The 26,952-nt window shown below is 56.4% G+C and overlaps 15 protein-coding genes across 15 annotated transcripts; 9 read left to right on the forward strand and 6 right to left on the reverse strand.

The window, feature by feature from the left end:
- The first annotated feature begins 380 nt into the window (after positions 1-380).
- On the forward strand, positions 381-3,010 carry FA10DRAFT_275505 (hypothetical protein). The gene is made up of 2 exons (XM_025523270.1): positions 381-519; positions 585-3,010. The coding sequence occupies exons 1-2, from the start codon at positions 433-435 to the stop codon at positions 2,844-2,846; spliced, it is 2,349 nt and encodes a 782-aa protein (XP_025376185.1). The 5' UTR covers positions 381-432; the 3' UTR covers positions 2,847-3,010.
- Positions 3,011-3,205: 195 nt separating this feature from the next.
- FA10DRAFT_286886 (hypothetical protein) lies at positions 3,206-5,740 on the forward strand (the record flags this gene model as incomplete). Its single annotated transcript, XM_025524107.1, has 4 exons — positions 3,206-3,710; positions 3,774-5,458; positions 5,524-5,653; positions 5,727-5,740. The coding sequence occupies 4 exons, from the start codon at positions 3,206-3,208 to the stop codon at positions 5,738-5,740; spliced, it is 2,334 nt and encodes a 777-aa protein (XP_025376186.1).
- A 122-nt stretch (positions 5,741-5,862) lies between these two features.
- Positions 5,863-7,290, reverse strand: FA10DRAFT_267597 (RTA1-domain-containing protein). Its single transcript, XM_025521970.1, has one exon. The coding sequence runs from the start codon at positions 7,102-7,104 to the stop codon at positions 6,034-6,036; it is 1,071 nt and encodes a 356-aa protein (XP_025376187.1). The 5' UTR covers positions 7,105-7,290; the 3' UTR covers positions 5,863-6,033.
- A 998-nt stretch (positions 7,291-8,288) lies between these two features.
- On the reverse strand, positions 8,289-8,848 carry FA10DRAFT_267599 (hypothetical protein). Its single transcript, XM_025521971.1, has one exon. It carries the CDS (start codon positions 8,818-8,820, stop codon positions 8,326-8,328), a length of 495 nt encoding a protein of 164 aa, XP_025376188.1. The 5' UTR covers positions 8,821-8,848; the 3' UTR covers positions 8,289-8,325.
- On the reverse strand, positions 8,801-9,470 carry FA10DRAFT_267600 (hypothetical protein; the record flags this gene model as incomplete). The annotated part of the gene is made up of 1 exon (XM_025521972.1): positions 8,801-9,470. A coding segment is annotated over exon 1 (319 nt), but the record flags the coding sequence as incomplete, so codon positions are not given.
- Positions 9,471-9,511: 41 nt separating this feature from the next.
- On the forward strand, positions 9,512-10,881 carry FA10DRAFT_134098 (hypothetical protein). Its single transcript, XM_025517998.1, has one exon. It carries the CDS (start codon positions 9,677-9,679, stop codon positions 10,832-10,834), a length of 1,158 nt encoding a protein of 385 aa, XP_025376190.1. The 5' UTR covers positions 9,512-9,676; the 3' UTR covers positions 10,835-10,881.
- Positions 10,882-10,927: 46 nt separating this feature from the next.
- On the reverse strand, positions 10,928-11,524 carry FA10DRAFT_286890 (isochorismatase-family hydrolase; the record flags this gene model as incomplete). The annotated part of the gene is made up of 1 exon (XM_025524108.1): positions 10,928-11,524. One exon carries the CDS (start codon positions 11,522-11,524, stop codon positions 10,928-10,930), a length of 597 nt encoding a protein of 198 aa, XP_025376191.1.
- A 244-nt stretch (positions 11,525-11,768) lies between these two features.
- FA10DRAFT_275506 (MFS general substrate transporter) lies at positions 11,769-13,507 on the reverse strand (the record flags this gene model as incomplete). The annotated part of the gene is made up of 2 exons (XM_025523271.1): positions 11,769-12,631; positions 12,662-13,507. The coding sequence occupies 2 exons, from the start codon at positions 13,505-13,507 to the stop codon at positions 12,101-12,103; spliced, it is 1,377 nt and encodes a 458-aa protein (XP_025376192.1). The 3' UTR covers positions 11,769-12,100.
- An 863-nt stretch (positions 13,508-14,370) lies between these two features.
- Positions 14,371-15,848, forward strand: FA10DRAFT_267603 (2-nitropropane dioxygenase). Its single transcript, XM_025521973.1, has 5 exons — positions 14,371-14,487; positions 14,558-14,580; positions 14,680-14,754; positions 14,819-14,894; positions 14,969-15,848. Exons 1-5 carry the CDS (start codon positions 14,434-14,436, stop codon positions 15,809-15,811), a joined length of 1,071 nt encoding a protein of 356 aa, XP_025376193.1. The 5' UTR covers positions 14,371-14,433; the 3' UTR covers positions 15,812-15,848.
- A 518-nt stretch (positions 15,849-16,366) lies between these two features.
- On the forward strand, positions 16,367-18,504 carry FA10DRAFT_272330 (nucleotide-binding domain-containing protein; the record flags this gene model as incomplete). Its single annotated transcript, XM_025523127.1, has 3 exons — positions 16,367-16,386; positions 16,462-17,861; positions 17,942-18,504. The coding sequence occupies 3 exons, from the start codon at positions 16,367-16,369 to the stop codon at positions 18,502-18,504; spliced, it is 1,983 nt and encodes a 660-aa protein (XP_025376194.1).
- Positions 18,505-19,634: 1,130 nt separating this feature from the next.
- On the forward strand, positions 19,635-20,585 carry FA10DRAFT_232047 (lysozyme-like protein; the record flags this gene model as incomplete). Its single annotated transcript, XM_025518886.1, has 1 exon — positions 19,635-20,585. One exon carries the CDS (start codon positions 19,635-19,637, stop codon positions 20,583-20,585), a length of 951 nt encoding a protein of 316 aa, XP_025376195.1.
- A 322-nt stretch (positions 20,586-20,907) lies between these two features.
- On the forward strand, positions 20,908-21,667 carry FA10DRAFT_267606 (hypothetical protein). Its single transcript, XM_025521974.1, has 3 exons — positions 20,908-21,239; positions 21,303-21,363; positions 21,421-21,667. The coding sequence occupies exons 1-3, from the start codon at positions 20,945-20,947 to the stop codon at positions 21,572-21,574; spliced, it is 510 nt and encodes a 169-aa protein (XP_025376196.1). The 5' UTR covers positions 20,908-20,944; the 3' UTR covers positions 21,575-21,667.
- Positions 21,154-22,656, reverse strand: FA10DRAFT_267607 (hypothetical protein). The gene is made up of 2 exons (XM_025521975.1): positions 22,558-22,656; positions 21,154-22,484 (listed from the first exon to the last, which is right to left on the reverse strand). Exons 1-2 carry the CDS (start codon positions 22,649-22,651, stop codon positions 21,637-21,639), a joined length of 942 nt encoding a protein of 313 aa, XP_025376197.1. The 5' UTR covers positions 22,652-22,656; the 3' UTR covers positions 21,154-21,636.
- A 246-nt stretch (positions 22,657-22,902) lies between these two features.
- Positions 22,903-24,194, forward strand: FA10DRAFT_231541 (NAD(P)-binding protein; the record flags this gene model as incomplete). Its single annotated transcript, XM_025518860.1, has 5 exons — positions 22,903-23,338; positions 23,412-23,520; positions 23,586-23,817; positions 23,877-23,924; positions 23,985-24,194. 5 exons carry the CDS (start codon positions 22,903-22,905, stop codon positions 24,192-24,194), a joined length of 1,035 nt encoding a protein of 344 aa, XP_025376198.1.
- A 373-nt stretch (positions 24,195-24,567) lies between these two features.
- Positions 24,568-26,809, forward strand: FA10DRAFT_260908 (cryptochrome; the record flags this gene model as incomplete). The annotated part of the gene is made up of 7 exons (XM_025520053.1): positions 24,568-24,818; positions 24,903-25,062; positions 25,116-25,637; positions 25,711-26,063; positions 26,130-26,350; positions 26,413-26,607; positions 26,766-26,809. The coding sequence occupies 7 exons, from the start codon at positions 24,568-24,570 to the stop codon at positions 26,807-26,809; spliced, it is 1,746 nt and encodes a 581-aa protein (XP_025376199.1).
- Between the last annotated feature and the right edge of the window lie 143 nt (positions 26,810-26,952).

Here is a 26,952-nt window from a genome sequence, read left to right on the forward strand (position 1 = left end):
GGGCACGTTTGTTCGTGGCCACGTTCGATGCCAGTACAGGCGAGACTGCCAGGCCTGTTCCCTTTTTGCCTAGGTGGGCGGAGGAAAAGGCTTTTTTATTTAATTTTTTTATTTTTTATGTTTCTTGAAAGGGCAAGCCGATTCGATTCGAGGGCCAGAACGGGAAGGTTGAAAATGTCTTGTAAAGGTAGGCCGTGGGACAAGAGAGAAGATTATCTTATTTTACTATTGAAAGCAGGGTCTGGGGCCGAGGGCCTAGGGCCAACCAGAACTTCGAAACGAAACAAAAACAGGGCGGGCGTGGCTTGATCGTGCTTTAAGCTTGAAGATGTCAATTGTCCTTCTTATCCTTTCCTCTTTCTTTTGCTCGCAATACCACCATCTCGTGACCGACACGCCCATGGCAGACGACACTTTGCTGCGACGCTCAAGATGAAGTTCGGCAAGACATACATGGAGACGCTGGCCAGCCCGTCATTCCCCAAGGAGTGGCGGGAGGGCGCAATCGAGTACAAGCATGTGAGTAGGCGCGGTGGTCCCGTCGGCTTCGAGGTGGCGATGGAGCTCACTCTGCCTCACTACAGCTCAAGAAACTTATCAATGGTGTCGTTGCCGAGCTCGAGTCGCTGGGCCTCGGTGCCGATGTGCTCAAGGACCTCATGGAACCGCCTGAGACCGAGGCGCCCGATGGAGAGGTGAGAGCAGAGAGGCCGAAGTCGACCTCTCCGCCCGGAACACCGCCGGGGCAACACGACGACAGCGACACTCCTAGCGAGCAGGAAGAGAGCGCGGCATGCGAGGAGTGCGAGAACAGCCTCAAGGAGCACAAGGCATCGACCGACTCGCCTGCGGCCGAGTGGATCGCCTCGATTGCCCATGCGCAGCATCACGACAGTGGCGCGAGGGGCAGACGCAGACCAAGCGGGCAGCGCAGACGGTCGTCCGCCTCGGGCGCATCCAGAGGCCGCTCGAGTCCCTCGTCGGGCAGCAACGCCTCTCACGACCGAGGGCAAGAGCTGGAAGTCGCCGAGGAAGAAGGGGTCGAGGTGCTCCGGCCAAAGGCTGGCGCCGCTCTCGCAGCGGGCTCACCAAGTGCAAGGGGTACCTCGACACACCGTGGCATTGGCAAAAAGGACCTCGAGGAGATGAGGAGACAGCACAGCGAGACTGCACGACATTCGGCATCGACGTCGACGTCGACGAGCGACGAGGATCGAGTGCATGACTGGGGCGGACATGCTTGGCGCGAGAGACCCGGGCTTGCGGCCCCCAAGAATGGTGCAGCTCGGCCTCGCGTCGGTGGAGGCTGGGTCAAGGGCAAAGACGGGCGCAGGGCGAGGGCAGAGTACGAGCTCGGCGGGGCAGAGGAGCACCCCGTGCCCCGCATCCGGCTCTTTGTGGAATCGCCAGTGTGCTCGGACGATGAGGATGGCATCGATGAGGTCGATGAGGAAGACGAGGAGGAGGGGAACAGTCGAGCACAGGGTGAACATGACGACTTTTCCGCTTCAGCTCACATCACTGAACTGCCAGAGAGTCCACGGTCCTTTACGACCATCAAGCAACCTGTCCCCCCTCCTGCTCCCCTTGTCGGAGTACCGCTGTCGCCAGGTGTTGCGCCGCGCAGGGACTTGCCCGACCTTGACGATGACGAGGACTACGACGACGAAGACGCTGACTTGGAGCACAGCAAGAGGAAGATGCGTTCGCGCGAGATTGTCATCCCTCTCACCGCCGACACCGAATTCCTCGACACACTCACGGGCGCCTTGGCCAATCTGTCGACGCTGCAGAGCACGCAACGGGATGATTTCGTGACCAGCACAGAGAACCTGTGCAGCTCCGTGGCCCGTGTCTCGAGCCCGTATGCGTCAAAGAACGATATGTACGTGTGGCGAGAGATCTTCAGCCTCTGGGTGGAGATGCAGATCTTTGAGTCGGAGAGGGAAAAGGACAGAGGCGAGCTGAGCGTCGACGAGAGCGAAGCCAGGCTCAAGCGGTTCGCAGAGGAGCTCTCCAAACGAGGCTGGACCGCCGAATCGGCGCCTGCCTCGGAAGAGAAAGAGACAAAGAGCGGGGGACATCACTTGAAGCTGTCGAAGCGCAAGGCGAATGTCGCAGCCACAACGGCAGGACCAAACCTGCCCATGAAGGACCCGCGTTCGATCAAGGCCCTCGAGGACTTCTTGCGTCTCAATCTCGTGCTCCTCGATGTCAAGAAGTTCCAGCGGGTCAATGTCGAAGCCGCGCGCAAGATCCTCAAGAAGCACGATAAGCGAACAGCGCTGACGGCCAGCAGCGATCTGGGCCAGTTCATGGCTAGGCAGGAGCAGGCTCGCGCGCTGGCCGGTTTCCCAGCCATTCCTAGCGCTGCACGCGGTCACGATGTCTCTCACGCCCTCGTGTCGGCAACGCATCGTTCGCTGGCAGCGCTGCTGCCCACGTCGACGACTGCCCTTCTCTCACAGTCGCTCCCACACATCCTCCTCTCGCTCCTCACCACGACGCTGCTGCCAATCCTGCCCAGCATCGACGACTACTCGTGTGCCATCTGCACCGGCGTCGCCTGGCGGCCCATCCGACTCGACTGCACGCACCTCTTTTGCATTCGCTGTCTGGTCAAATTGCAAAAGAAGAACAAGGTGGACTGCCCTCTATGCCGTGCCAAGGGCGTCGTAGGCTCCGCAGACGGCCGCAATTTGGACCAGGCCACGATCAACTTTCTCAAGGCTTGGTTTCCCAAAGAGGTGGCCGAAAAGGAAGGCGAGAACGAGAGCGAGAGGCGAAAAGAAGAGATGCAGGAGCTGGGCCTGTCTCTCGAGAACGAGAGGTGCATCGTAGTCTGATGGGTTCCTCTTTCGTCCTCGCCTCTTTGTCCCCTAAATGTTCGCAATTTTCTTTACCTCTAACTTGATTTGTCAAATACCCTTTTATATGATGTTGATCGCAGATCGCAAGCAATGGGACATCGAAGTCACGCTCGCCATCTGTGTCAGGACATGAACCATGCTGCTTAGAAGAGTTCTACGGAAGCCACTCTTATTGCTGGTTGAGAGAGAGACGGAAAACGCACTCAAGGATGAGTCGGGGCGCGTGCGCGCATTCGCGCTTTTGGTCCCTTTCTTTTGGTCCGAATTTGACTAAGAAAAGGACCCGTCGAAGAAAGCGTCGAAAGCACATCTCCGACGGCCTCGCAACGCCAACCATGCCTTCTCATGGGGGCCAACAGGTCGACGACGATGATCCATATGCACCTCGATCTGCCTCAGAGTACTACGCATCGTCGTCCTCGTCTTCACCCTCGTCGTCGTCATCGTCTGCCGCTTCCTCGTCGAGCTCATCCAGAGGCACGAGCACGCCAGGCACCACTCCGTCGGGCTCCGCGCGTCGGACGGAGCGAGAGCGCTCGCCGCTGCAGGAAGCTCCGCTCTTTGGCGGAGAGCCATTTCGGGAATCTCGTCGGACCCGAGGCCCCCCACCCACGTCGGGGTCAAGAGGCCAGCCGAGGTCGAGGCCGTTGGACGATTACGACGACGCGGACCCGCTGCGCTTTGCAGGTGGCGATGGTCAGGACGCCAGCGGGGGAACAGGGCGAGAGGCAGAGGTGGACGATGAGGCAGAGGGGCAGACCGATGGCTTCTATGCCTTGCTCAACGTGCAGCGGGATGCCACTGACGATGAGATTCGAGACGCATACAGGGCTCTGGCTGGTGAATACTTCATTTCTTTTTCAATTGTGCAAGAGAGCACCAGCGCTGACTAGTCGCTGTTAGTCGTTCTGCATCCCGACAAACACACCACGCCCGAGCTCAAGACGGCGGCTGACGCACGCTTCCGGGCAGTGCAGCGAGCGTACGAGGTCCTGTCCGACCCAGAAAGGCGATCCGTGTATGACCACTTTGGCGAAGCAGGTCTCGCCCACTCCTGGTCCGTCGTCGCCCCAAATCGGCGCGGTGGGCCCCGCAGCGCTCAGGAGATGCGAGACGAGTGGGAGCGGGCGGCACGCGAGAAGCGCGACGAGGACCTGGAGAACCTCGTGAGGAGCAAGGGCGAGTTTGCCGTCAACGTCGACGCCAATAGCCTCTTTTGCGCAGCGTCGAGGGTACCGAGGGGAGAAAACGTCATGAGGTTTGTTAGGATGGAGGTGGAGCGCATGAGGAGGGAGGGTCTGCTGCCTGAGGATGGAAAAGTCTCCATCCCCATCCCACCCGTCAGCTGGAGCGAGAGAATGAGCCGGGTGGGCGTCACACAGCTCGTTGGAAAGCATGGCTGGGAAACACCCATAACGTCGCACTCGCGCGCCTCGCTGCAGGGTCAAATGGTCAGCCGTAACGGCACGGGAGGCGGCAATCTGATCGGGACTGTCAAGACACAGTGGAACCATCGCTTCAGCACCGAGATTTCAACGACGATGATGAAGCCACGGATCTTTGTCGTCAAAGGACAGTACGAGATCACCGAATTCAGCTTCCTGACCTTTGTCGCCACGGCCGCCACACCCGCGGCTCCTCCGGCCCTCAACCTTACCTTTGCCCAGCGTCTGTCTGCAAAGTCAGCTACCACCGGCTTCACCACCCTCAAGTCGGGGTCCTACACCATCGGACCGTGGGGCAAAGGCTCGTCCTCGGGCCTGCGCGTCGAGACACCAACCATCGGCGTGGGTGTCACCTCACAGAGCGGCGATGGCAAGGGATGGACCTTGACGACGCTCGTGGGCGCCGACAACGTGGGGCTGTCAGCCGACTATTCTATGAGGCCCGCCATCTTGGGTGCGGCCAAGGTGCGGCTCGGGGCAACGGTGGGCACGGGCGTCGGCGTGAGCGCCTACACGAATCTGGAACGGCGAGTAACAGAGAACGTACGACTGGGAATGGGCCTCAGCTGCGGGATTCCTTCGGGCGGCGTGACGCTTCGTCTCAAGGCCAATCGACTCGGCCAGAGGGTCACCGTCCCCATCCAGCTCGCCCCCGAGTTCAGGTCGGATCTCGCTGTTGCTTGCGCGATTCTTCCACTCGTCAGTCTGACGGCGCTCGAGCACCTGTACCTGCGACCGGCCAAGAAGCGACGGATCGCGGACAAGCTTGCTAAGCTGCGGAAGGACAACGTCGAGCTGATCGAGGAGCGCAAGCGGGCCGCGCTCGAAGCGAGAATGGTGCTGAGCCAGGGCGCGAGGAAGAAGGCGGAGGCAGAGAGAAGAAGGGGAGGACTCGTCATTCTCGAAGCCTATTATGGAAAGAAGGATCGTGTACCGGGCCGGGCAGAGGGCCCGATGGACGAGGCTGAGTTGTTCAGGTCGGCTTGGCCCTCGTCACAGCAGCCAAGGGACGAGGGCGTCGGCGCTTTGGAGGAGGACGAGGGTCACGAGCAGGAGGCGGACGTGGCTTGGTGGGATGTCAAGACTCCGCTAATGACGCTCGTCAGTCGAGGCCAACTCGTCATCCCGGGAGGTCGCTCAAAGGTGAGTCAATATGTGTGCTTTCCAGCCATTGACTAGCAACTCACGGCGTCTCTATCTTGCTGCAGAGCAAGCTTCTTGGCTTCTTCGACCCTTGCATGGGCGAGCGAAAGCACCTCGTCGTTCGATACTTGTTCAGGGGACGGCTGCACGAGGCTGTCGTCGACGATGTCACTCAGCTTGCCTGCCCTTTGAGAGGTGAGAACAGTCGTCCGTTGCGGTGTAGACAGTCGAAAGAAATGCGGTAGCGCTGACCTTCGGTCCTGTGCAGCTCATCAACTCTAATATCCCCACAACTGCCTGACACGAGAACGTAAAGCAACACCTCTCAATACTACCTTACTCTTAGACGATTGCACTGCAGTAATGGATCCATGCATCTTCTCAAAGATAATCTCACCGACGGAAGGGTAATGCAGTGCAATTGAATGAAGGACTAGATCCAGAGGCCCCGGCCAGCTGAAGGGGAGCTCTCATTAAAGAAGCTTTTTCTATGTTGATATGTTAATATGCACAAAGGGAAAGATTGGAGAAGCAAACGAGGCCTTGGGAGTGAACAAGGTAGGGCGTTGCGCCACTCAGGCCTTCAGATCGGCCTTGGGCTCCTGCTGCCCACCATGTTCCGTGATCGAAGAAGCCATCGAGTAGTCTTGGCGTTCTGAAGAAGCGGGCGCTGCTGATGATGCTGCAGCAGCTTCCATGTCGGACCCCGCCCGCTTCTCAGAGCCGGCGCCAGCTTCTGCCGCGCTCTGCTTTCCGATTTGGCGCACCTCGCGTGGCATGTAGAGCGGCGGAGGCACTGCGACAAAGATGAGGATGGCGAGCGTGACAAAGGTGGCATCGAAGACGAGGTAGAACCACTCAGTCGTGGCGACTGTCCCGATCCAGCCGAGACTCATCTCGACTGTTCGGAACACGGAACGGAGGAGGACGAGGAGGGCAGAGCACCAGACGGCGGCAAGGAAGATCTTCATGCGGCCGTTCCAGTACTGCGCCGACGCTCGCTCCGTGTGCTGCGAGGGTGGGTCGGCGTTAGTGCGGTAGACGAAGAGGAAGAAGACGACATTGAAGGCAAGGTAGCCGGCCAGCTGAATGCCGAGACCGCCAGAGACAATGTAGCCATAGTTGTTAATCGTCGAGGGCTGGTCGCCATTGATCTCGGCCGTGGCGGCCTGCCCCGAGCCCCCGCCTTGGACTGCGAGCGAAGCAACGTCGAGAACGACAAAGAAGGGGATCATCCAGCTCGATCGGACAGGCTTGATGTATCGATCGCCAAACAGCTCGCCCAGCTTGGAGAGAATGGTGAAGTGGGCGGCAGCGAAGAAGGCAGGAGTCAAAACGAGAATGACCTGCTGTGCAATGTAGGCATTGACATTGTCTGGGCTGAAGTGACCGCCGATTCGAATGGCGTTTCCCGCGCATTCCAGAGCGGCTCCGAAGCCCAGGGTGGCCAGCATCCACCAGCGTCGGTAGCGGATAGCCATGCCGCAGAGAATGACGGCGCTGATACCATAGACTATGCAGAAGAAGATGGCACCGCCCAAATTGGGCGCATAGCCGTAGGGGCCATACTTGGCAATGCGATCCAGGGCTTCGTTGCCCGTGTTTGTGAGCACGTCCCGGGGCGTGAGGAGGACAGAGGTCGACATTGTGAGAAAGCTAGGGTCTTGACGCGGTGCGTGGGGATCTGGCCAAACGAGGGTCCCTTTATAGGGCGTGGGTAGACCCTTTGAGGCGGGGACAGAGACACGAGGACAAGAAAAGGGAAGGTGGTGACGAGAGAAAAGGTAAGTGCTGACAAGAGGAAGAAGATGAGAGTCTGACGCACTTGCGTTGCCGAACAAGGCAAGTGGGATCAAGGCCAGACGTAATACGTTAGGCACACTTTTACTCTGTGTCTCTCTGTGTTGACAAAGTTCGGAACTAATGCATCATCATCGCTAGACAAAGGTCGCAGCCTAAAGAACCACCGCCCGCTCGTCTGAATTGATCAGTACTTCTGTACATAGGGAGAGGGCCGTCGCAGCGAACGTGAGTCCAATATATGCAAGCATCTTAATGGTTTCTAGTGTAGTAGTGAATTTCCCCCGAGATTAATTAGGCAACGGTTGAAAAAAGCAACAAGCAAATCGACGAAGCCATATCCAACGTCCTTTGGAGGGCGCCCGAGACACTGTTTGTCATTTTATCACATTGCAACGGATCAAAAAAGAAATTATCCAGACGGGCAGAATGCGAACCGCGAGGACTGCGTACGCATATGCGGATCGGGGAAAGCACTGTACCATCCAGAACAGTAGATGGGAAATAAAAAATCCGAGAACCGAGGAGGGGCCGCATGACGTCGCCTCCCCGGCTCCTACCTGCCTTCGTCATGGATAGCATCGACCCTTGTCTCCTAAGGGGGTCTAGGAACAAGCCACCACTCGGATCTTCTGAGGCGTTGCTGCGCTTTACGCAAGCGTACGCAGGATCTGCTGGACCTGATAAGCTGAGCAGGCCCTAGCGCCCCTGTGTCCCCCCAACTTTTGACGCCTGAATCGGGACAAGAGAGCCTAAAGCCACGACGTGATCAATGACTCACGCTGTAAGCCGAATAGGAGAGAGGCCTCGTTATTTCCCACGATGAGCCGAGCAAGTACCGTCCTTTCCCAATCCTTGGCTCTGTAATCCTTCACTAGCCCGCTCGACTCTGTTAGGATGAGCGATTGGACCTCCCACTGCTTGTCTGCTCCATAACTGCCTCAACATCACGCTGCTCATTGTTTTGGACAGAGTTTGGAGGATCACTGAAGAGGTGCGGTGAAACATATTATTGTGTTCACGAAAGGAAGTCTGACATAACAGTGTCTTTGAGTGATGAGAGATAGCTACAGAGGCAGAGGATCAAAGATTCCTCCCGATCGAAGAATGGTCGAGAGCAGCGTCTCGTCGGGGCCGACTCGCTTCCTCGTCGCAGGGTGAAACAAGGACTGCCGCCGAGCGCCACCAGCCTGCTGTAGCCTAAGGGTGGACCAGGTGTTTGCCAAGAGAGAAAAGACGAGGCTAAGATGGACGTTGTAGATGGCTGCCTGGTTGGCCGCTCGCTGCGCCGTCACGTTCTTATACCAGTAGGAAACGACCATCACAATTTGACAGAGCACTGGCGGTAAGAAGGTCATGGTCGTCGACTCAACAAACAGCCTCAGTCGTTCGCGGTTCGCTCTTACACCCGGACCACGGCTCATGCGAGCGGCGACGTTTCTGGAAATTGCGCGCGATTTGCTCAGGAGCAACGTCCACGCCAGTGTGCCACCTAAGAGGCCGAGGAAAGGGTCGACGACGTACCCTATACCGACGCAGTTGTGGTCATGGTAGGACAACATGGCTGGCACATCTCCTCGTTGTGCGGGGCCAAGAATGTAGATGACACCTGTGATGACGAGGATGATACAATTGGCAAGGCGAAGTGCCAGGATGACGAGAAAGGAGGTGAGGATCGAGTGTCGCTTGAGCTTGCCATGGGCCGCAGGAAAGAGAATATCGAGGCACGCGTAGAGTGTACCCGTGGCGGCGAGGGGAGCGAGCGTAACGACGAAATCAAAGGCACTGCTCCGTTCCACCCTCAGCAAAAAGGAAAGGGGGACGAGAGGCGTGAGGGGCAATACCTACATCATCAATCTGGCTACCTTGACCGTCGCTTGGTGCGAGGGATGGAAGTACTCGTCCTTGAGCGCACCTGCGCCAAAGATGCCGACCAAGCCGACGCTGAGGGCAAGGGATATGGAGAGGCAATTGACAGCAAAGAGCCACGAACGCCTGCTTCTGTGTGTCGTCATCAAGGGGTAGAGGAGGGCGACAAACGCGGTGAGCGTCATTGTCGAGCCATGGAGCTCGTAGGAGCGCTTTAGTGACTGCATGTAGGGTTCACCGTGGTAGGTGCCACTGATGCTCGACTGAAGTCGGCTACGTCGAAAGAGCATCGTCTCCATTGTTTCGCCGAAGTTTCGAGAGGAGAAGAGGAGGGTTTCCATGGCCTCATCTTAGAGAAATTCGCAGCGCCCCGGTGCTCGTCTGCCGCGAGCTCAGGGAGGACCTGTGGGGCGACTCGGTCGATGACTATATGCGTACATGCTACATGCTACTCGGTCGGTCGCAGAGCGTGCGAACGATGCAAGTGTATCGCGAGCACCGCCACGCCATCCGAATCTCGACGCAACCACAACTTAACAAAAGGAGAGGATGAGCAGCAGAAGCAGTACTGACAAGATTAGCGCCGACAGCATCCGGCCAGGTGAACCAATCATCATGTCGTCTCTGTTTCACAGAGCTTCGTTGGCGGCCACGTCTCTCACGCTTGCATGTTGCGTGATCCTCGTCTACCTCCTCTTTAGTACCAGAGCCTCGCGTCGCTCGTGGCTCTTCTGGCTTCACTGCTTCTCCTTCACCCTCGTAATTGCTTTCTCCGTCGTCCAGCTCAGGCACATCGACCATCGTATCAAGCTCTACTATGTGCCAGACGACCAACAGGAGAAAGTCCGATACGCCCAGCTCGACCTGGCATTCGAATTGCTCGTCATCGCTACGCCACTCGTTGCGGACGGCACCCTATTCTGTAAGATCGCTGTTCTGTACCCCCTCAGGCAAAATCGAACATCCTGGATCATCCTCTCAACCTACCTCGTCCTTCTCGCCGTTCGCCTCGCAGACGTCCTTCTCTTTATCTTCTTCGCTGTCAATGTACAGCAAGGCAGACGCCCGTTCGCTCTCGGTCAAGTAAACTACTTCGTCCCGCTCGTCATAGACTGTAGCGCCCAGCTCGTCACATGCGCCTTTGCTGCTTTCCTCTTCCTTCATCGATGCATCACCAAGAATAGTGGCCATAATAGCCTGGGTATGATACTCGAAGCTGCGTTCATGAGCTTTGTTCCACCAGTCCTGATCCAGCTTGCGTTCTTTGCCGTCGTCACGGTTCGCTCGGGGTCGACTTCGATCGCGGCCATCAGCACGCCATTGAGTGATTTGCTCGTAGCAGACACACTGACGAACTGCAAGGTGTCGAACGTGCTGGTTTCGATGCTCTTTGCCCTTTTGGCCACCTCGTGGTCCACTATTCGTGTTCCTCCATCTTTACCTCCTCCCTCCTCGCCCTCGTTTCCTTTGTCTCAAGGTCCTCCTTCCACATCTGTACTCAGCATCGGCCATGAGGCTCAGGAAAGGAAACGCGCCCAGGAGGACCATGGCGATACCATCCTTATTCGGTCTATCTTGAGGCCGGATACGAGGAATCTGAACATCGAAGACGAGGAAGAAGAGGCGCAAGAAGTCATTCTCTCTGTGCCGCGAATCCACGAGCAGCATGACGAAGAGGATCAGCAGCGGACGTCGCGATGGATCTAATGCGAAGATGGCTCGAGCTAGGAATAATAGTAGCAACTCTGTTTGAGCGCATGGAAGCAGCAATATTATATCGAGAGCTAGCATTGAAGGGTGTTACTGGAACAGGCCGGCGACCTCGTCAGACGTAATGACGTGGGCTTGCTCGGGGAAGACCTTCCCAATGAGAACGTCGTCGATGGCCTGGTCCTTGTCCTTGACGCAGTCGGAAGCAACGACGATCTTGAAGTCGTGGTCTGCTGCATACCTCACAGTCGAGAGGACGCATCCTGACGTCTTCACACCCGCCACGACGATGCTGTCGATGCCGCGCTTGGTCAGCTGCTCGTGCAGATCCGTCGACGAGAAGGGCCCAAAGCGATTCTTGCGCAGTTCAACGTCGCCCTTTTGCGCCTTGAGCTCGGGCACCAGGCTGGCACCGGCACCTCCTGCCTTGAATGGCTCCGGCAGCGACTCGCCCATGGCCGCCTTGGCGCCAGAGAAGGCCTTGTTGTGGGGACTGACACCGGCCCAGTCCTCCTCGTTGAAGCCGACAGTGACCCAAATGATCTGGACGCCCTTTGCACGGGCTGCATCGACAAGCTTGACGATGTGCGGGATCACCACTTCCGATCCCGGGATCATCGAGATGATCGTCGGTTGGATGTCGAGCACAATGAGCGCAGTCTTTTTGCTGTCCAATGTCGTCGTCATGGCGTTGCTTTCCTATTCTAGGTGTGATGGAGATCTTCTTGTGCGATCAATGTGACGTGAATGGTGAGGCGAACCTGAGGTTTTGATGTGAGCGTGAGAGGGGGAGTGGGGTTGGAAGAAGAGGTGGTCCAATTTATAAATACATCCGTGCGAGGGACCGTGTGTTCTTCTTTAGACTAAAAAGCGCCGGAATTGTTCGGCTCAAAGCCGAGCACCATGCACGGTCATCATCATGCTCACTTAGCTTTGCCGTTCGACACTATAAGCCTCTCGACTGACCGAAGACCAGAGCTATGGAACCAATCGGTCACGACCGAAGAGCCATCGTTATACCTTGAGTCGGACGCAATTCCGAAGAAGGAGATAAGGATAGAGAAGGCCTTCGTCTGCTCTTCGTGGCATAGCACAAGTGAAAGCACTGTGCAGACTGGGCCTGGGTTCATCGTGTCAAAGCAAGTCGCATGTCCTGCTGTTGCACCACGAGCTCTACTTGCTTCCAACAATCACGGTGTTGAAGCTCGCATCCCACAGAACCACAAGGTATGCCATGCTATTCGGGGAAGTTTGAAGAGAAAATTATGCTGCTTCCTCCTTGACCGTCGCAGAAGATGCCACTTCGGAATTCTCCACAGCCGAGCGTAGCGGGCCATTGGGACCTGATGTTTCATCCAGCTTTCTAGCGCGCAGCTGTGCGCCTTTGAGGTAGAGCACCCAGATGAGCGGGACCATGAGCAGCGTCAAGCCCGCAAGGAAAGAGCTGGCGCCTTGGACCGTCATCTTGTCGCACATCTGCCGAACGACGAGGGGCCAGCCCGTGGCAAAGGCGGCGCGCGTCACCATAACAGCCGTCAGCGCTGCCGTCGCTTGTGGCCCGCTGTAGATGACGAGGTAAGGTATGAGGCAGATGAAGGAGATGTATGCTCCCAAGAGAAAGACAAACATGCCGACACTGGCGCCAATCCAGTGGACAGAAGGGAAAGGCGCAGTCCAGGCAAAGATAAAGAGCCCAAAGGCGGGCAGGAACGTCGCCCACAGACCCTGCACGAGCCTAGCCTCGGGTGGTGGCTGTAGCTTCTTGTCGAGGTACTTGCGCTTGACATAGTATTCCTGAACGAAAAGTTGAACGAATAGACCAACGAGACCCCCGACGAGAAGGCTGAGGTAGATGAGGCCGAGCGACGTTGGGGAAAAGTGCCGGATCTCCCCGAAAACGAGGGGAAAGAGGGCGAAAAAGGCGTACATGTAGCCGTAGAGGAGTGCCAGGTAGAAGCTTGTCAAGAAGACGACCGGATCCTTGAAGAGGATGACGAACGGAGAGATGATAGTGCGCCTCCAAGAAATGGTTTTGAGCGATGTCGGGTAGGAAGTTTCCTCGACAAAGAAGAAGCAAAGAAGAGTGGTGAAGCCGACGAAAATGGCCATGACTCTAAGGTTCCAACGCCACGATGACGTTCCCTCATCTACAAAGCTGGAGATGCACGTTCCGACGGAAGGCCCCAGAAAGGCTGCAAATGCATAGAAGCATGCCACTCTGTTCTGATGTCGTGGCTCCACGAGCTCGTTGATAGACCCGGGGGTCAAGAATAGAGTCGTGCTTCCGAAAGATCCAGCAAAGAAGCGGCAACATAGAAGGGAAGCGGAGTTATTGGCCTCTGAACAGCCAAAGCAAAAGGCGGTGAATAAGACGTAGGAGAAGAAATAGACAGGACGCTTGCCGAATGCCTGCGCTAGTGGACCGAAGATCAAAGGCCCTACCCCAAATCCGAGGACAAATAAGCTGATGCCAAGGACGAAGAGCTCTTGTGACATATGCAAGTCGGACATAATGTGCCGGGCAGAAGAGGAGTATGAGGTTGACGTGGCTGTCAGGGCGAATGTCATGACGATGAGCGTGCAGATGGAAGATGTCTTTCGCCACGACGACCAGTCCTTCGGACTCGTCGATGGACCGTCGAGGCTGAGCAAGGGAGGAGCTAGCTGCATGGTGTAGTAGAGCTTTGCATGGAGCGGATCTGTCCAGCTGGTCCACCCACTTATATCTTCCGGCAGTGGGTAGAAGCAACGAAGATGGCCAATAGGCGAGGCCGGGAATAGAGGAAATTTGTTCATCCCGAATCTCCGGGTCTTCAGCATTTTCCACCGACACTCTCGCCTTGCCCGAATAGTACTCAAAGCACTCTGCTGCTACTGCTCTACCTTTACATGTATTCTTAAGTTCCTTGCACATGCGCGGCCCACCCGCGGACTGGTGAAGAGACGATTGCTCCATGGCCAGAGTTGCGTCACGTCAAACAGCCGTTGTCGCAACAAGCAACTCGACGCCTATCCCGTCATTCTGTTGTCCATCCTAATAGCCACAGACAGAACGCAGTGCCAGCCTCGCGGCATCTACCGCGGCGTCTCCTGGCAAATGGAAACGGTAATTACGTATGGCTCTAAAGCTCTAGCAAAGCGACTTGCGAGAAGGAAAGGGATGACAGAGCGGCGCGGTGACGCGTCACTGTCCGTCACCACGTGGGCCTCAAGCCAGCAACGTCCCCCCTCTAATTGTCTGTTCTCCAGGCCACTAAGCTTAGCGGCGGAGAGCCCTTTGTGCGCTGCTTCCTCTCTTCTGTTTGCTGCATTGATGATGTTCGCACCTGAGATGGCTGAATAAGATGGGGCATGTTGAACAATCTGATCACCGAAAATCGACCCTCATCAGTACAAATAAATCTACCACATGAAATTTATGCTTAGCAAGGCAAACCGGGTTTCGGACCGCGTCGTTGAGCCGAACCGAGAGGCCGAAGCGGGGGGGATCAGCCACCGTTTTCCCCACTGCTCTTCGCCCTCCCTCACAATACCATCACCAACACTTTCCTCTGTCTTGCTACCTTTCCAACCTTATCGCTGCAAAGACCCTCACAATGGCTGCTGCTCAAAAGATCAAGACTCCCCTCACGGAGCTGTTTGGGATCAAGGTGAGTCTGCGGCGCATTGATTGCCACAGATATCTCCAATGGCTGATGATTTTCTTTGTTTTACAACAAGGCTCCCATCATGCTTGCTGGAATGTGAGTATTGGCAGACCTTTTCAAGTCGACTCTCCCCATGTTACTCCCTCCTCCCATGCGAGCGTCATCAAGCTGACTTTCGATGGATTTTCCTCTCAGGAATGTCGCTGCTGGACCCGATCTCGCCGCTGCCGTCACAAATGCCGGTGGAATTGGTGTCATTGGTGGCGTTGGGTGAGTCTTTTCTCAGTAATTATCTCTCCATCGATGAGAGACGCTGATTCAAATTAATGTCCAGATACACTCCTGAGTTCCTTAAGGAGCAGATCAATGAGCTCAAGGCTGGCCTCGACGACAAGAATGCCCCCTTTGGCGTGAGTCTTTGGTCTATGTGCCCGGTGTAACCTTCTCGTCCTTCACCGATGCTGACAAGATTGTACTTATCTAGGTTGACCTACTCCTGCCCCAAGTTGGCGGCAATGCTCGAAAGACCAACTACGACTACACCGAGGGCAAGCTTCCGGAGCTTATTGACATCATCATCGAGAGCAATGCCAAGTTGTTCGTCTCTGCCGTCGGTGTGCCGCCGCAGTGGGTTGTCGACAAGCTGCACAAGAACAAGATCGTCGTCGCTGGCATCATTGGTCACCCCAAGCACGTCAAGAACGTTCTCAAGGCTGGTGCCGACATGATCATCTACCAGGGTGGCGAGGGAGGCGGCCACACCGGTGATGTCCCGCTCTCCGTTCTCGCTCCTAGGGTGGTCGACCTGTGCAAGGGCAGCAAGAGCCCGCTGACCGGAAAGCCCGTCATCACTGTCGCCGCCGGTGGTATCTGGCGCGGCAAGTCGCTGGCCGCTGCCCTGTGCTTTGGTAGCGACGGCGTTTGGGTCGGTACCCGCTTCGTGGCGTCGGTGGAATCGGGCGCACCCAAGAAGCACAAGGAGGCCGTTCTCACCTCCACGCATGAGACGGACGTGCGGACCATCATCTTCACGGGCCGGCCGCTTCGCCTCAGGAACACGCCCTACATCCAGAGCTGGGAGGACCGTCCTGACGAGATCAAGAAGCTCACCAGCCAGGGTGTTATCCCGGTGTACCACGACCTCGAGAACGACGACGAGAAGGGCACGGCCGAAGAGGGCGCGCGAGAGAGGTACTTGCTGGGCAAGGCTGCTGCCGTCCTCGACGACATTCTGCCTGCCAAGCAGATCATTGACAACATGGTCAACGAGGCTGTCGAGTCGCTCCAGGCCGGTTCCGGCCTTGTCGTCTCTCAGTCTAAGCTCTGAGTGCCACCCTCTCTCTTTTGTGTATTGCTGTGCAAGGGTGCAAAAGATCATGAGTACAGCTTTGTTATAGTGTGCAATTCTTTATGATCATTGGTCATATTCCAATGGTGGTGAGGTGGATTTCTAGTTATGTTCTATGACGGCGCAGGATTCACGCGAAAAGACTATTTCGAGTGCTATATACGTCCAGCCTCACCAGCCTGTTCGACAAAGCGAGAAGACTTTGCAACCCACGGTACGGGTCGTCGGACGAAGAAATCCGCGCATCCGCGGCGGTACTAAAAATTGTGGCTCAGATGTGTGTAGTGGACTTGGTTTGCGGCTGCTGGCTGCTTGCTGCACGATGAGGAAATCAATCCAGCCAGAGTCGGACTGAAGACGCCGCCCGAGCCTGAACTTTTATTCGCGCCCGTGCGTGCGCTTTTTGGAATTTCGTCCTGATCTCAAGTACTGTAGACCCAATCGGGGCCTGGCCCGCCATTCTTCTTCTTCTGACCCTGCGTCCATCTATCTCGACACAAAGGAAGAGACGTCCGTGCAAGGTATCAAGAGAGCATGCTGAGGCAATCGCTGTTGTCGACAACGGCCAGGACGGCCCGCCGGCCGCAGAAGCAGATCCACCAATTCGTCGTCGGTCGTCCCAGGCTCAGTTCGACTGGCCCATCGGCCCCCTTTGCGACGCCGAACCCGGCACCTGCTGCTGCCCCTCGAAAGTCCTTCCTGCAACGGCATCCTGTACTCAAGTGGACCACCTACTGCACCGGATCGATCATCTTTGGACTCAGTGCCACTGTGGCCATTATCCTTGGCCATGACGCCCTGACATACCACGATGCCCACGTCGAGAATGTCCCGGCGAGTCCGCTGGCTCTTCACCCGCAACCGGGCGGACCGAAGAATCTGCCTATCGTGTCAGACTTTATCGAAGGGCGCGATAAAGATGACAAACAACAAAGGAAGGAACGCCTCGTCGTCGTGGGAGGTGGATGGGGCGCCGTGGCCCTGCTCTCCTCGTTGGACCCGGAAAAGTACGACGTGACGCTCGTTGCCCCCAACAACTTCTATCTCTTTACGCCACTCTTGCCGAGCGCCACCGTCGGCACCGTCGAGCCGCGGTCGCTGGTGGAGCCGCTCAGAAAGATCCTGGCCAAGGTCAAGGGACACTATGTCCAAGGCCGCGCCGTCGACATCGTCATGGGCAACACCTTTCCTGAGGCAGCTGGCGGACAGCAGCGCCTGCTCGAGGTTGAGGTCATCGATGGCCACGAGCCAGATGCGGTTTCGGCGAAGGAGGGATCCTGCACACACATGGGAAAGCGCGTCTACGTCCCCTACGACCGCATTGTCGTTGCCGTGGGCAGCATCACAAACGACCATGGCGTTCCCGGCCTAGAGAATTGCTTCCACCTCAAGACGATCTCGGACGCGAGAAGGATCCGAAGCCACATTCTTGACAACCTCGAGATTGCCTCACTGCCCACAACCACGCCCGAGGAACGCGAGCAGCTCCTCAGCTTTGTCGTCTGTGGTGGTGGGCCCACTGGCGTCGAGACGGCTGCCGAGATTTACGACATGCTCAACGAGGACGTGCTTGACTACTACCCAAAGCTTCTCAGGGCATCAGCCCATATTCACCTGATCCAGTCGAGGGAGCACATTCTCAACACGTACAGCGAGGCCATCTCCGACTATGCCGAGCGTAAGTTTGCCCGGGATGCCGTCAACGTCATTGTCAATGCGCGTGTCAAGCGCGTCGAGTCGGACAAGGTCGTCTATTCGATCAAGGATCCAGCCACGGGCAAAGTGGTGGAGAAGGAGGTCCCCTCGGGCTTCACCCTCTGGTCGACGGGCATTGCCATGTCACCCTTTACGAAGAGGGTCACGCAGCTGCTCCCCAACCAATCCCATCTCAAGGCCCTCCAGATTGACTCGCACCTCCGTGTCGTGGGCGCCCCGCTGGGCAGCATGTATGCGCTCGGCGACGCAAGCACAATCGACACGAGACTCATCGACCACATCTACGACTTTGTTGACCAGAGCGATACGGACCGTGAGTGTGATGCCAAGCTTCGTTTCCTTGAAAAATTGACGTGAAGATGAAGGAAGCTGATGAAAAGTATCCTCTTCTAGACGATGGGCAACTCAACTACGACGAATTCCAGGTCATGGCGGCATCGATTGGCCGAAAATACCCGCTGGCATCCAAGCACTTTACCAAGCTCAAGGAGCTATTCGAGCGCTATGACCGAGACAAGAACGGAACATTGGGTCTCAACGAAATTGCAGAGATGCTCCTTGAGACACAACAGAAGATGACGAGCCTGCCTGCCACGGCTCAAGTCGCCTCACAGCAGGGCAAGTACCTCGCCAAGAAGCTCAACAACCTGGCAAAGAGGAGAGACGAGGGCAAGGAGATGAACCCGCATGATGACTCGGACGTATACGACCTCGACGACCACGTCAGCAAGCCATTCGAGTACCACAACTTGGGCGCACTTGCCTACATTGGCAATGCTGCTGCATTCGATCTGCCCATTCCCGGGCCCGTGCATACATTCGTGGGCGGCCTTGTCTCGATGTACGCTTGGAGATCCTTCTATCTCTCTGAGCAAGTTAGCCTCAGGACAAGACTGCTGCTGATGTCCGACTGGATCAGGAGAGGCATCTACGGCCGAGATGTAAGCCGGATCTGATACTACTTCTGTTTGTAAGACATAAATCTACGTGCTTGCTAGAGACATATTGGGGAAAACGCATTTCTGTGAAGACAAGACCGACCGAGGCCACAAACTCAAGTATGTTTGCAACGATTGTGCGACTCTGCTCCCATCATGCGCAACACGCGGACCTCCGATAAGAGGCAACACCTACGCATCTGTGCCTAGAAATTTTGGTCGCTGCCTCGATGCATTTAACCGTCATCGCAGGCAAATCGACGCCCACGACAGACTTCAAGAGTCGTTCAAGGCCTGAATGGAATCACATGGTCGCTTGCAAACCGCGCCGACCTTGAATAACGAAATTTTCTGTTAGCCTGAGCTTGTTTTTCTTCCTCGGCGCAGGCAGATTTATTAATGTGGCCCCTTGCGATTCAATAGAACACCTGCATGGGCCTGCATGGTTCTTGAAAAAGGCACAGCCAGGGGTCTCCGTCGACAGACCAGGTGCCTTTATCCATGTCATCGAAGGCGCATGCGTCTCTTTCTGGCGATCAAAGACGAGAGGCATCAGAGCAGGATAATGCATTGTTTGCCTCAGAACCGAGGGAACACATGCACGAACTGCTAGTCGAGTACTACTGCTGCTACAGCTGCTATTCTTTGGATAGACTGGTCAAAAGGGGATCCCCGTCGCCCCTTTTCCCTTCTTCACTGTCACCAACCTTTTGTCCTTTCGTTTTCGTTTCGTTCTCAAGCAAGAAGGCTCTCTGCAACTGTGTTGCACATCCTTCCACCCATTCTCTTATCAGACTCGACTACTCTCGATTCAAGCTTAACTCTAAGAACCACTCAACAGGGCTTGACGCTCTGACACACTTCCACAAACGACCACCTACCCCGGCCTAAGACAATTCATCATGAAGCTCAACGTCATTGTTTCCGCTGCAATTCTCCTGTCAATCACCACGCTCTCGAATGCCCACCCGTTCGAAGCTGTCGGCAAGAGGAGCCCAAGTGGCAACGTCTATGTCCCTCGCTCGCTCAACACCAACATTCTGGACAAGGCGCCCACCGTTGCTTCCAATGAGCTCGAAGAAGAGTTCGCACACGCTCACCTTGCTCACCGTGATGTTGATCATCTCGGCAACAACCACAGCAGCACGATGCACAAGCGCGCACATGGCTCCAGGAGGTCCAAGCGGTGTGCTAGCAAGAGCGGCAGCGGATCCGGGGACAGCGCATCCAAGATCAAGAATGGCAGCTCTGGAAGCAGCTCTGGCAGCAGCTCTGGCAGCAGCTCGGGAAGCGGTTCCAGCAGTGGCTCAAGCTCTGACAGCAGCAGTAGCAGCAAGAGTGCTAAAAGCAGCAAGACAAGCAACGACAGCAGCAACGATGACAGTGGCAGCGACAGCAGCAGCAGCAGCAGCAGCAGCAGTAGCTCTGGCAGTAGCAGCGGAAAAGGCTTGATTGGCATGGCCAAATTCACCGGAAGCCAGTGTGCGCCTGACGCGAGCTCCCAGTACCCCAACGGCAACATTAACTTCCTCAACTGCGGTCTTCAGAAGAGCGGATCTGGCAATTGGCACCCGCCCGCAGTCAAGCTCAGCCAAGTCAAAGTTCTCGACTCGTCTTCCGCCGCCTCGAGCTCCGTCTTCGCCCCTTGCAAGAAGTACAAGAGCGCCTTTGACAGCGCGTCGCAGCAGACAGGCGTCCCCGCCACGTTCCTCATGGCCTTTGCCATGCAGGAGTCGACGTGCAACCAGGGCTCGACGGGCCCGAATGGCGAGGTTGGCCTGATGCAGCTCACCGACGGCACAGCACAGAGCCTGGGCATCAGCAACCCGCACGATGCCACCCAGAATGCTCTCGGCGGGGCAAAGTACTTTAAGAAGCTCCTTGACCAGAGCCAAAACAACGTCTTGCTTGCTGTCGGCCAGTACAATGGCTGGACGGACGGCATGTCTTACCACGACGCTACTAGCCGGAATGGCGGTAGCCCCTGCGCGCAAAACAACCTCGACTACCTCAACCAGTTCTTCAACGGCTGGATTCAGGGCAAGAGCGGCGACTCGATCCCCAAGGTCTTCAACAACATGAAGACGTGCAAGGATTAATTGCTCATTACGCCTGTCCCCTTCTTCTACTTGCATTCGCTTCCCTTCATCCACCTGTGTCAGTAGCCTTCTGTTCACTTTCTTGCAAATAAGTGCTTCGCGGGTCGTTGCACTGCCCTTGCACCCATCACTGGCCCTGCCAAGCGTGATTGTGAGAGCTTGATTCACTCCAAAGATTTCCTTCTTCAAGGTCGTCAGCCAAACGCGCGCTTCAGTCTAACATGACGGAGACTTATAAGACACGTGGGATATTTTGAATATTGTGCATCGTTAGCTCATCGGGTGTTGCTTCACTCTCCACTGCTCAGCAGCGACTTCGTTGACTAGCCCTTTAGCCGGTGAGCGACTGGGAGCACAGCATGGGCCCAAAAACAGCCGGAACACGACAGCGCTCGACGCTTTCCTCGTTTGGAAAGGGTGGGACAAAAGCGTCGGCAGCACAGCAAGCGGCCGCGGCAACCAATGCCAAGGGCAAGTCGGCACTGATCAGCAGGTCGTCGTCTGCCAGCGACCTCAAGCAGGAGAAGCCGGCTTACACCAAGGAGCAGTTGACCGAAGCGGATGGCCGGGAAGAGCTCGATCCAGACGATCCGACCTACGATGGATTGTGGGACGATGTCATGAAGAAGATGGGCATGCCCAAGCTCAAGCCGAGTGAGTAGTGAGCCTCTGGAGCTCTGGCCTCGCTAATGATGTGCGCTGACCTGGTGTGCAAAGTCCACTCTGATGGCATGAATCGCATCGACCACATCCTGCGCGTCTTTGATCTGGATCCAGCGTGAGTATGATGTGCGTAAGAAGCCGACCTTTGCCTTGGCTGAGACCGCCTTGACAGGTACGGACCGTGCCTTGGGCTCACACGACTCGAGCGATGGCATCGGGCGGACAAGCTTGGCGATGAGCCGCCAGTCGAGATCAAGCACATCCTCGAGACAAAGCAAGGCACACTGGATCTCAAGAATAGTGTCCTCGCCGACAAGGGCGTGTGAATGGAGCTCGATCCTCGTTTCTAGCCATTTCCTGTACTGTACATTGATATAATTGTTCCCAGTTATGAGTTGAATAATCTCGAGTGTAGCGCATCGTGTCTGCCTTGGATCAGTTCTCCCAAGGGCCAAGTCGTCTTTGGGCCAGACTCTTGCTTCCAGAAAGCCTCGTCGTCCCAGTCCCAGGCCCAGCCCTGGTCCTCATCATCATCGAATACGTTATCGTCTGCTGCCACGACTTGGGCAGGGGTGGCCGCAAGTTGTAGAGGCGAGGCGGCGGAATGTGCCGCCGCTTCGATCAGGGACTTGACGTGGAATGCGAGGATACTATGGGCCAGGTAAGGTCCGACGATGTTGAGACGAACGGCCGAGGAGACGATAGCCCGCGCTTGGAGAAAGAGATGGACCTGGGTTGCGCGCTCCTGCTCGATGTTGAGAGCGGCAGCAAATGCGCCCCAACACACAGCAAGATGCCCCGGAGAGCTCCCAATCCTGACCTCGTTCTTGAAAGCCTTTACGATCTGCGATGCCTTGCTCTCGTCGCGGCTCGACCCTTTGTCGAGCTTGGCCAGCTCCCAAGCAAATGACTTGGTGTAGAGTGTCAGGAGGGCGGTGCCCTGCGCCATGCTCGCACGGCGTGCCACGTGATTGAGCGTGATTGTATGGTAGCCGGCATCGAGCTCGGCAAGACGCTGCATCACGCTCGTTGTCGTCGCTGACGCCGTGTCGAGCGACCTTTCCTCATGACAGTACGCACTGACGGCCGCGTGAGCACCTCTAAGAAACGGCAAGGACGAACGAGCGTATGTCTGAAGCGACCGCTCAATAAAGTCGAGACACCCTTGGAGTCCCGTCCCGCTCAGCAATCCGTGGACATAGTACGACTCAAGCCCAGACGATGCAACGAAGCCGCCTATTGTTGGGAGTGGGCGTCAACTCAGCTGCAAGGCACTGAATTAGGAGCCGTTCAAATATTTCAGACGCACCTGTGGGCAGATTGGAATCGGTGAGGATGAGGATCAGGTAGTCTTGCAGCGAATCTTGCTTCTTGGCCCCATCGTCGTCATTCTGCCATTCCATGTCCTTGTCGACGACAACGACTCTGGCAACGAGAAGATGAGATTGGATGTCTTTGCTCGAAATAGAAAGAGTGGCACGTGCGACGACATCCGCGGACGACCGCTTCTCGGTCGGATTTGGCACCCGGTCCCGCCTAGGCAGCCAGAGAGACTGTGGAGAAAGTAAAGCTCGTCTTTCACCATCCACCAGGCCATCACTTGGAGGACAGCAGCTCTGCGAAGAACCTCTTCCCCCCTTTCACAAAATTCAGAATGAAGGGCTACCTCATCGACAAGGACATCGAGCTCAAGGACCTGCCCTCCAAGCTCGTCACAAGCGATCCGCCCGTCATTGAAGAGGGTTCGACCGAGGTCCTCGTCGACGTCTACTCGGCCGCGCTCAACTTCTTCGACATTCTTCAGGTGCAGGGCAAGTACCAGGTCAAGAAGCCATTCCCCTACGTGCCCGGTGCCGAGATTGCAGGCATCATCAGCAAGGACTCGCCCATCCCTGAGGGCTGCGACTTTGTCCCAGGAAAGACGAGAGTGTTTGGCGCCGCGAATGGCTCGTACGCCGAACAAGTCACGGCAGAGTACTACCAGCTCCAGATCATTCCCGACGGAATCAGCTTCGAGGAGGCTTCCGGTCTGTTTGTGACATGGCCCACAAGCTATGCGGCACTCAAGTTCCGAGCAAATGTCAAGCCGGGTGAGTGTAGTGCCCGTCTCCTCGCCTCAATCCTCCTGCAGCGCCTGACTCTGCTTTCCCTTCTTACCCCTAGGTGAATGGGTGCTTGTGCACGCGGGAGCGGGCGGCGTGGGGCTGTGTGCGATCCAGATCGCCAAGGCCATGGGCGCCAAAGTCGTCGCCACCGCCGGCACTGCCGAGAAGTAAGCCGTCTCTGATCCGAAAATACTCTGCCATTTCTGACTTTTAAATTCCTCTGCAATCACAGGCTCAAGGTCTGCAAGACAGTGGGCGGGGCTGACGTGGTGGTCAACTACCGCGACAAGGACTGGCAGAAGCAGGTCAAGGACCAGTGCGACGGCGGCGTTGATGTAGTCTACGATCCCGTCGGCATGGTCAACCCCTCACTCAAGGTCATCAACTGGAATGGGCGCATCGTCGTCGTCGGCTTCGTCGGCGGCACCATCGAAAAGATTCCTGCCAACATGGTGCTGCTCAAGGTGAGGAGACAAACGTTCTTTCTCAATATCTTTCGCTGACCTTACGACCATTCGACCAGAACTGCTCGATCACTGGTGTCTTCTGGGGCGCATACATTGCCAACGAGGTGAGTTAGTCCTGACAAGACTCAGAGATGTGGTTACTGACTCGATACGTATAACGTCAGCCCGAACGGATCCCTGAGACGTGGGAGGCGCTCATGAGCATGCTCGAAAAGAGAGAAGTCAAGCCGACGGTGTATGAGCGAGTCTACGATGGTCTTGAGAGCCTGTCCGAGGCCCTTCAGGATCTGCAGGCCCGAAAGACGTGGGGCAAAGTCGCCGTTCGAGTCCGAGCCGACCCAGAGCACCCGCCCAAGGGAAAGGCAAAGATCTAAATGAGACGAAAAGCGTTGCCTATCTACTCCTTTGATAGCCCAAGTCACCGAGAGAACGAGAAACAATTAACTACTACTGCGATTCAGTTCAGTAAAAAAAAGTGTTCTTCTGTGTCGATGAGATGCAGCACATTTGCGGCGCTGCTAAATATGCTGCCACTATTACGTCGCGTCAACGCTCGAGATCGATTAGGCCCATCGGAAAAAAAAATCAAGCATCGGGGTTTGTGCATAGGTAATCACGCCGACTGTCGTCATCGCGCAAGTCGACCCTGTCTTTCTGGGGGTGGGAAAGGAAGATGATGCCTGTATAAAGTCGAAGAGAAGGACATGGTGGAGGAGAGATGAGCAAACAGACGTCAAAGCAGACACAATGACCAGGAGCATCCTTATTGCCCTTTTGCGCTCCGATCTGCGCTTGCACGACCACGCCATCTTCTCGGCCTGTCGTCCAGGCAGCAGCGCGCTCCCAAATGTCACACACGTCGTCCCCGTCTATGTATTTGACCAGAAGTACGTCGAAGTGGGGGGCATCACGGGCCTGACAAAGGGCAAAGGGCCCGGGCATAATGGCGCAAAGACGAGAGTTGCTGGCTTCTGGCGATGCGGGCCACACAGGACACGGTGAGTGGAAAGGTGCAGCTTGTAATGCGGAGAAGCGTTTGAGGAAAGATGTAGAAGCGGAGCTGACAAGGACTGCTTTGCCAGCTTTGTGACTCGCTCCGTCTATGATCTCAAGGCTCGTCTCAAGAAGCTGGGCTCTGATCTGTCCATCTGGGCGGGCCAGCCTGACGTCGTCTTGGCCAAGCTTGTCGAAGCGTTTCAGCGTGAAGGTGACAAGGTCGAAGCTGTCTGGATGAGCGGCGAGGTGAGAATTGCAAGGCTTGGCGCAGCGACCAGAAGAGAACAAGAAGCTGACAGACAGGAAAGCCTCACACGGAGGAGGTCAACACAGAGAAGCGCATCAAGAAGGCCCTCGCGCCAAGCCAGACGCCGCTGAAGCTCGTGGAGAACAGCAGCCTCATTGACCCAAAGGACCTTCCCTTTGACATCAAGGACCTCCCCGACGTCTTTACCCACTTTCGCAAGCGTGTCGAGGCACCCGATATGTTCAAGCCGCCCGAGCCAGCACCCGACAAGCTCCTGCCATTTGTGGAGGTGCCCAAGGTCGACAATGGGCCGGGCGTGTTCAAGGTCGGTGACGATGTCAGCGAAGAGAACCTCACCGAGCAGCTGTTGGCGCCATTGGACAAGGAGCCAGGGCCGCTGCCGGTTCTGGGCCAGCTCAAAGGCCAAGACCTTCCCAATGCGTTGCCGTTCAAGGGTGGTGAGACCGAGGCGCTCGCTAGATTGGAGCACTACTTTGGCGGAGGCAAGCAGGCTCCAGCAGCTACCTACAAGGACACGAGGAATGAGATGCTCGGAGCAGACTATTCAACAAAGGTGAGAATAATCCCTTTCGGCGCAACGGAGACGATGTTCCTCTTTGTACTGACTACTCTGCGTCTCCGCTCAGTTCTCCTCTGCACTCGCGCACGGACTGCTCTCGGCCCGAACGATTGCGCATAGAGCCACCCAACTTGACAAGAGCAACGGCGCAAAAGGCCGCGACGGTGGCGGTTACTGGATCATCTTTGAGCTTCTCTGGAGAGACTACTTCCGGCTGGTCTCACTCAAGTACGGCTCAAGCCTATATACGATCTATGGAATCGAAGGAGAGCTCGACGAGAAGACGAGTGACCAAAAGGCCCGCGATTGGATCCAGCCAAGGAGCTTCGACGACAAGGGCGATGCTTTCGTCCGGTGGGCTACCTTCGAGACGGGGGTTCCCCTCATCGACGCCAACATGAAGGAGCTGGCTGCCACTGGGTGGGTGTCGAAGCAAGCAAGCATTAGCATGGAAGACTTGTGCTGACTCTTGGGAAAACTCTCTAGCTTCATGTCAAATAGGGGCCGCCAGAATGTTGCCTCGCTGCTGACAAAGGACCTCTACTACGACTGGAGGCTGGGTGCTGAATGGTTCGAGCACCTCCTCGTCGACTATGACCCAGCGAGCAACTACGGAAACTGGCAGTACGTTGCCGGAGTTGGAAACGACCCTCGTGCGTCTCGACAATTCAATCCCATCAAGCAAGCAAAGGACTACGATCAGCAAGGTGAGATATACAGCGTTCGTCGGCTACGAAAGTGCAAGTCTGCTGACGTTCTGAGCGACCAGCCAAATATGTCAAGGCTTGGTTGCCTGTGCTTGAAGGCCTGCCTCATACGGAAGCCCACCATCCGTGGACTCGGGCCGAAGGCAGCCCAGAGGGGTACCCGAGCAAGCCCGTGGTGGAGAACAACATGTGGAAATCGCATTACGCAAGGGACGGCTCCAGTCGTGGAGGGATCCGCGGCGGCGGAGGCGGTGGGGGTAGGGGTGGTGGGGGTAGGGGAGGAAGGGGTAGAGGGGGCAGGGGCCGTGGGAGGGGCCGTGGCTCTGGAGATCGTTCCAAAAAGAGGGGCGAAGCCCATGACCAATAGACGTTCTGTATGGAGATAGAAGGAAAGGGCCAAGGTATCGCAACGCAGGTAAGACCCACGACAAGTACTATTTGAAGCATGTATCAGTTTAGATCAAAGCGAGCATTCAGCATTGTCCTCTTGCATGTCAAAGATCATAGAAGAAATGAAAGCGCATGAAAACAAGAAGATTTCTGGCTGGATGGCAGCCGATTTAGACGCCCGGGAGAGGCTCGGGCGCTCCTTCTCTCCAGAT

Source organism: Acaromyces ingoldii (genome assembly GCF_003144295.1).
Source record: "Acaromyces ingoldii strain MCA 4198 unplaced genomic scaffold FA10scaffold_4, whole genome shotgun sequence".
Classification (NCBI taxonomy): Eukaryota; Fungi; Basidiomycota; class Exobasidiomycetes; order Exobasidiales; family Cryptobasidiaceae; genus Acaromyces; species Acaromyces ingoldii.

Coding starts and splice junctions, on each gene's coding strand:
- FA10DRAFT_275505 (XM_025523270.1), top strand. CDS start 433: ATGAAGTTCGGCAAGACATACATGGAGACGCTGGCCAGCCCGTCATTC. Junction 520..584: donor GCGCAATCGAGTACAAGCAT/GTGAGTAGGCGC, acceptor GCCTCACTACAG/CTCAAGAAACTTATCAATGG.
- FA10DRAFT_267597 (XM_025521970.1), bottom strand. CDS start 7,104: ATGTCGACCTCTGTCCTCCTCACGCCCCGGGACGTGCTCACAAACACG.
- FA10DRAFT_267599 (XM_025521971.1), bottom strand. CDS start 8,820: ATGTTGTCCTACCATGACCACAACTGCGTCGGTATAGGGTACGTCGTC.
- FA10DRAFT_134098 (XM_025517998.1), top strand. CDS start 9,677: ATGAGCAGCAGAAGCAGTACTGACAAGATTAGCGCCGACAGCATCCGG.
- FA10DRAFT_267603 (XM_025521973.1), top strand. CDS start 14,434: ATGGCTGCTGCTCAAAAGATCAAGACTCCCCTCACGGAGCTGTTTGGG. Junction 14,488..14,557: donor CGGAGCTGTTTGGGATCAAG/GTGAGTCTGCGG, acceptor TTTTACAACAAG/GCTCCCATCATGCTTGCTGG. Junction 14,895..14,968: donor ACAAGAATGCCCCCTTTGGC/GTGAGTCTTTGG, acceptor GTACTTATCTAG/GTTGACCTACTCCTGCCCCA.
- FA10DRAFT_267606 (XM_025521974.1), top strand. CDS start 20,945: ATGGGCCCAAAAACAGCCGGAACACGACAGCGCTCGACGCTTTCCTCG. Junction 21,240..21,302: donor CATGCCCAAGCTCAAGCCGA/GTGAGTAGTGAG, acceptor TGGTGTGCAAAG/TCCACTCTGATGGCATGAAT. Junction 21,364..21,420: donor GTCTTTGATCTGGATCCAGC/GTGAGTATGATG, acceptor CCGCCTTGACAG/GTACGGACCGTGCCTTGGGC.
- FA10DRAFT_267607 (XM_025521975.1), bottom strand. CDS start 22,651: ATGGAATGGCAGAATGACGACGATGGGGCCAAGAAGCAAGATTCGCTG. Junction 22,485..22,557: donor CGATTCCAATCTGCCCACAG/GTGCGTCTGAAA, acceptor TCCCAACAATAG/GCGGCTTCGTTGCATCGTCT.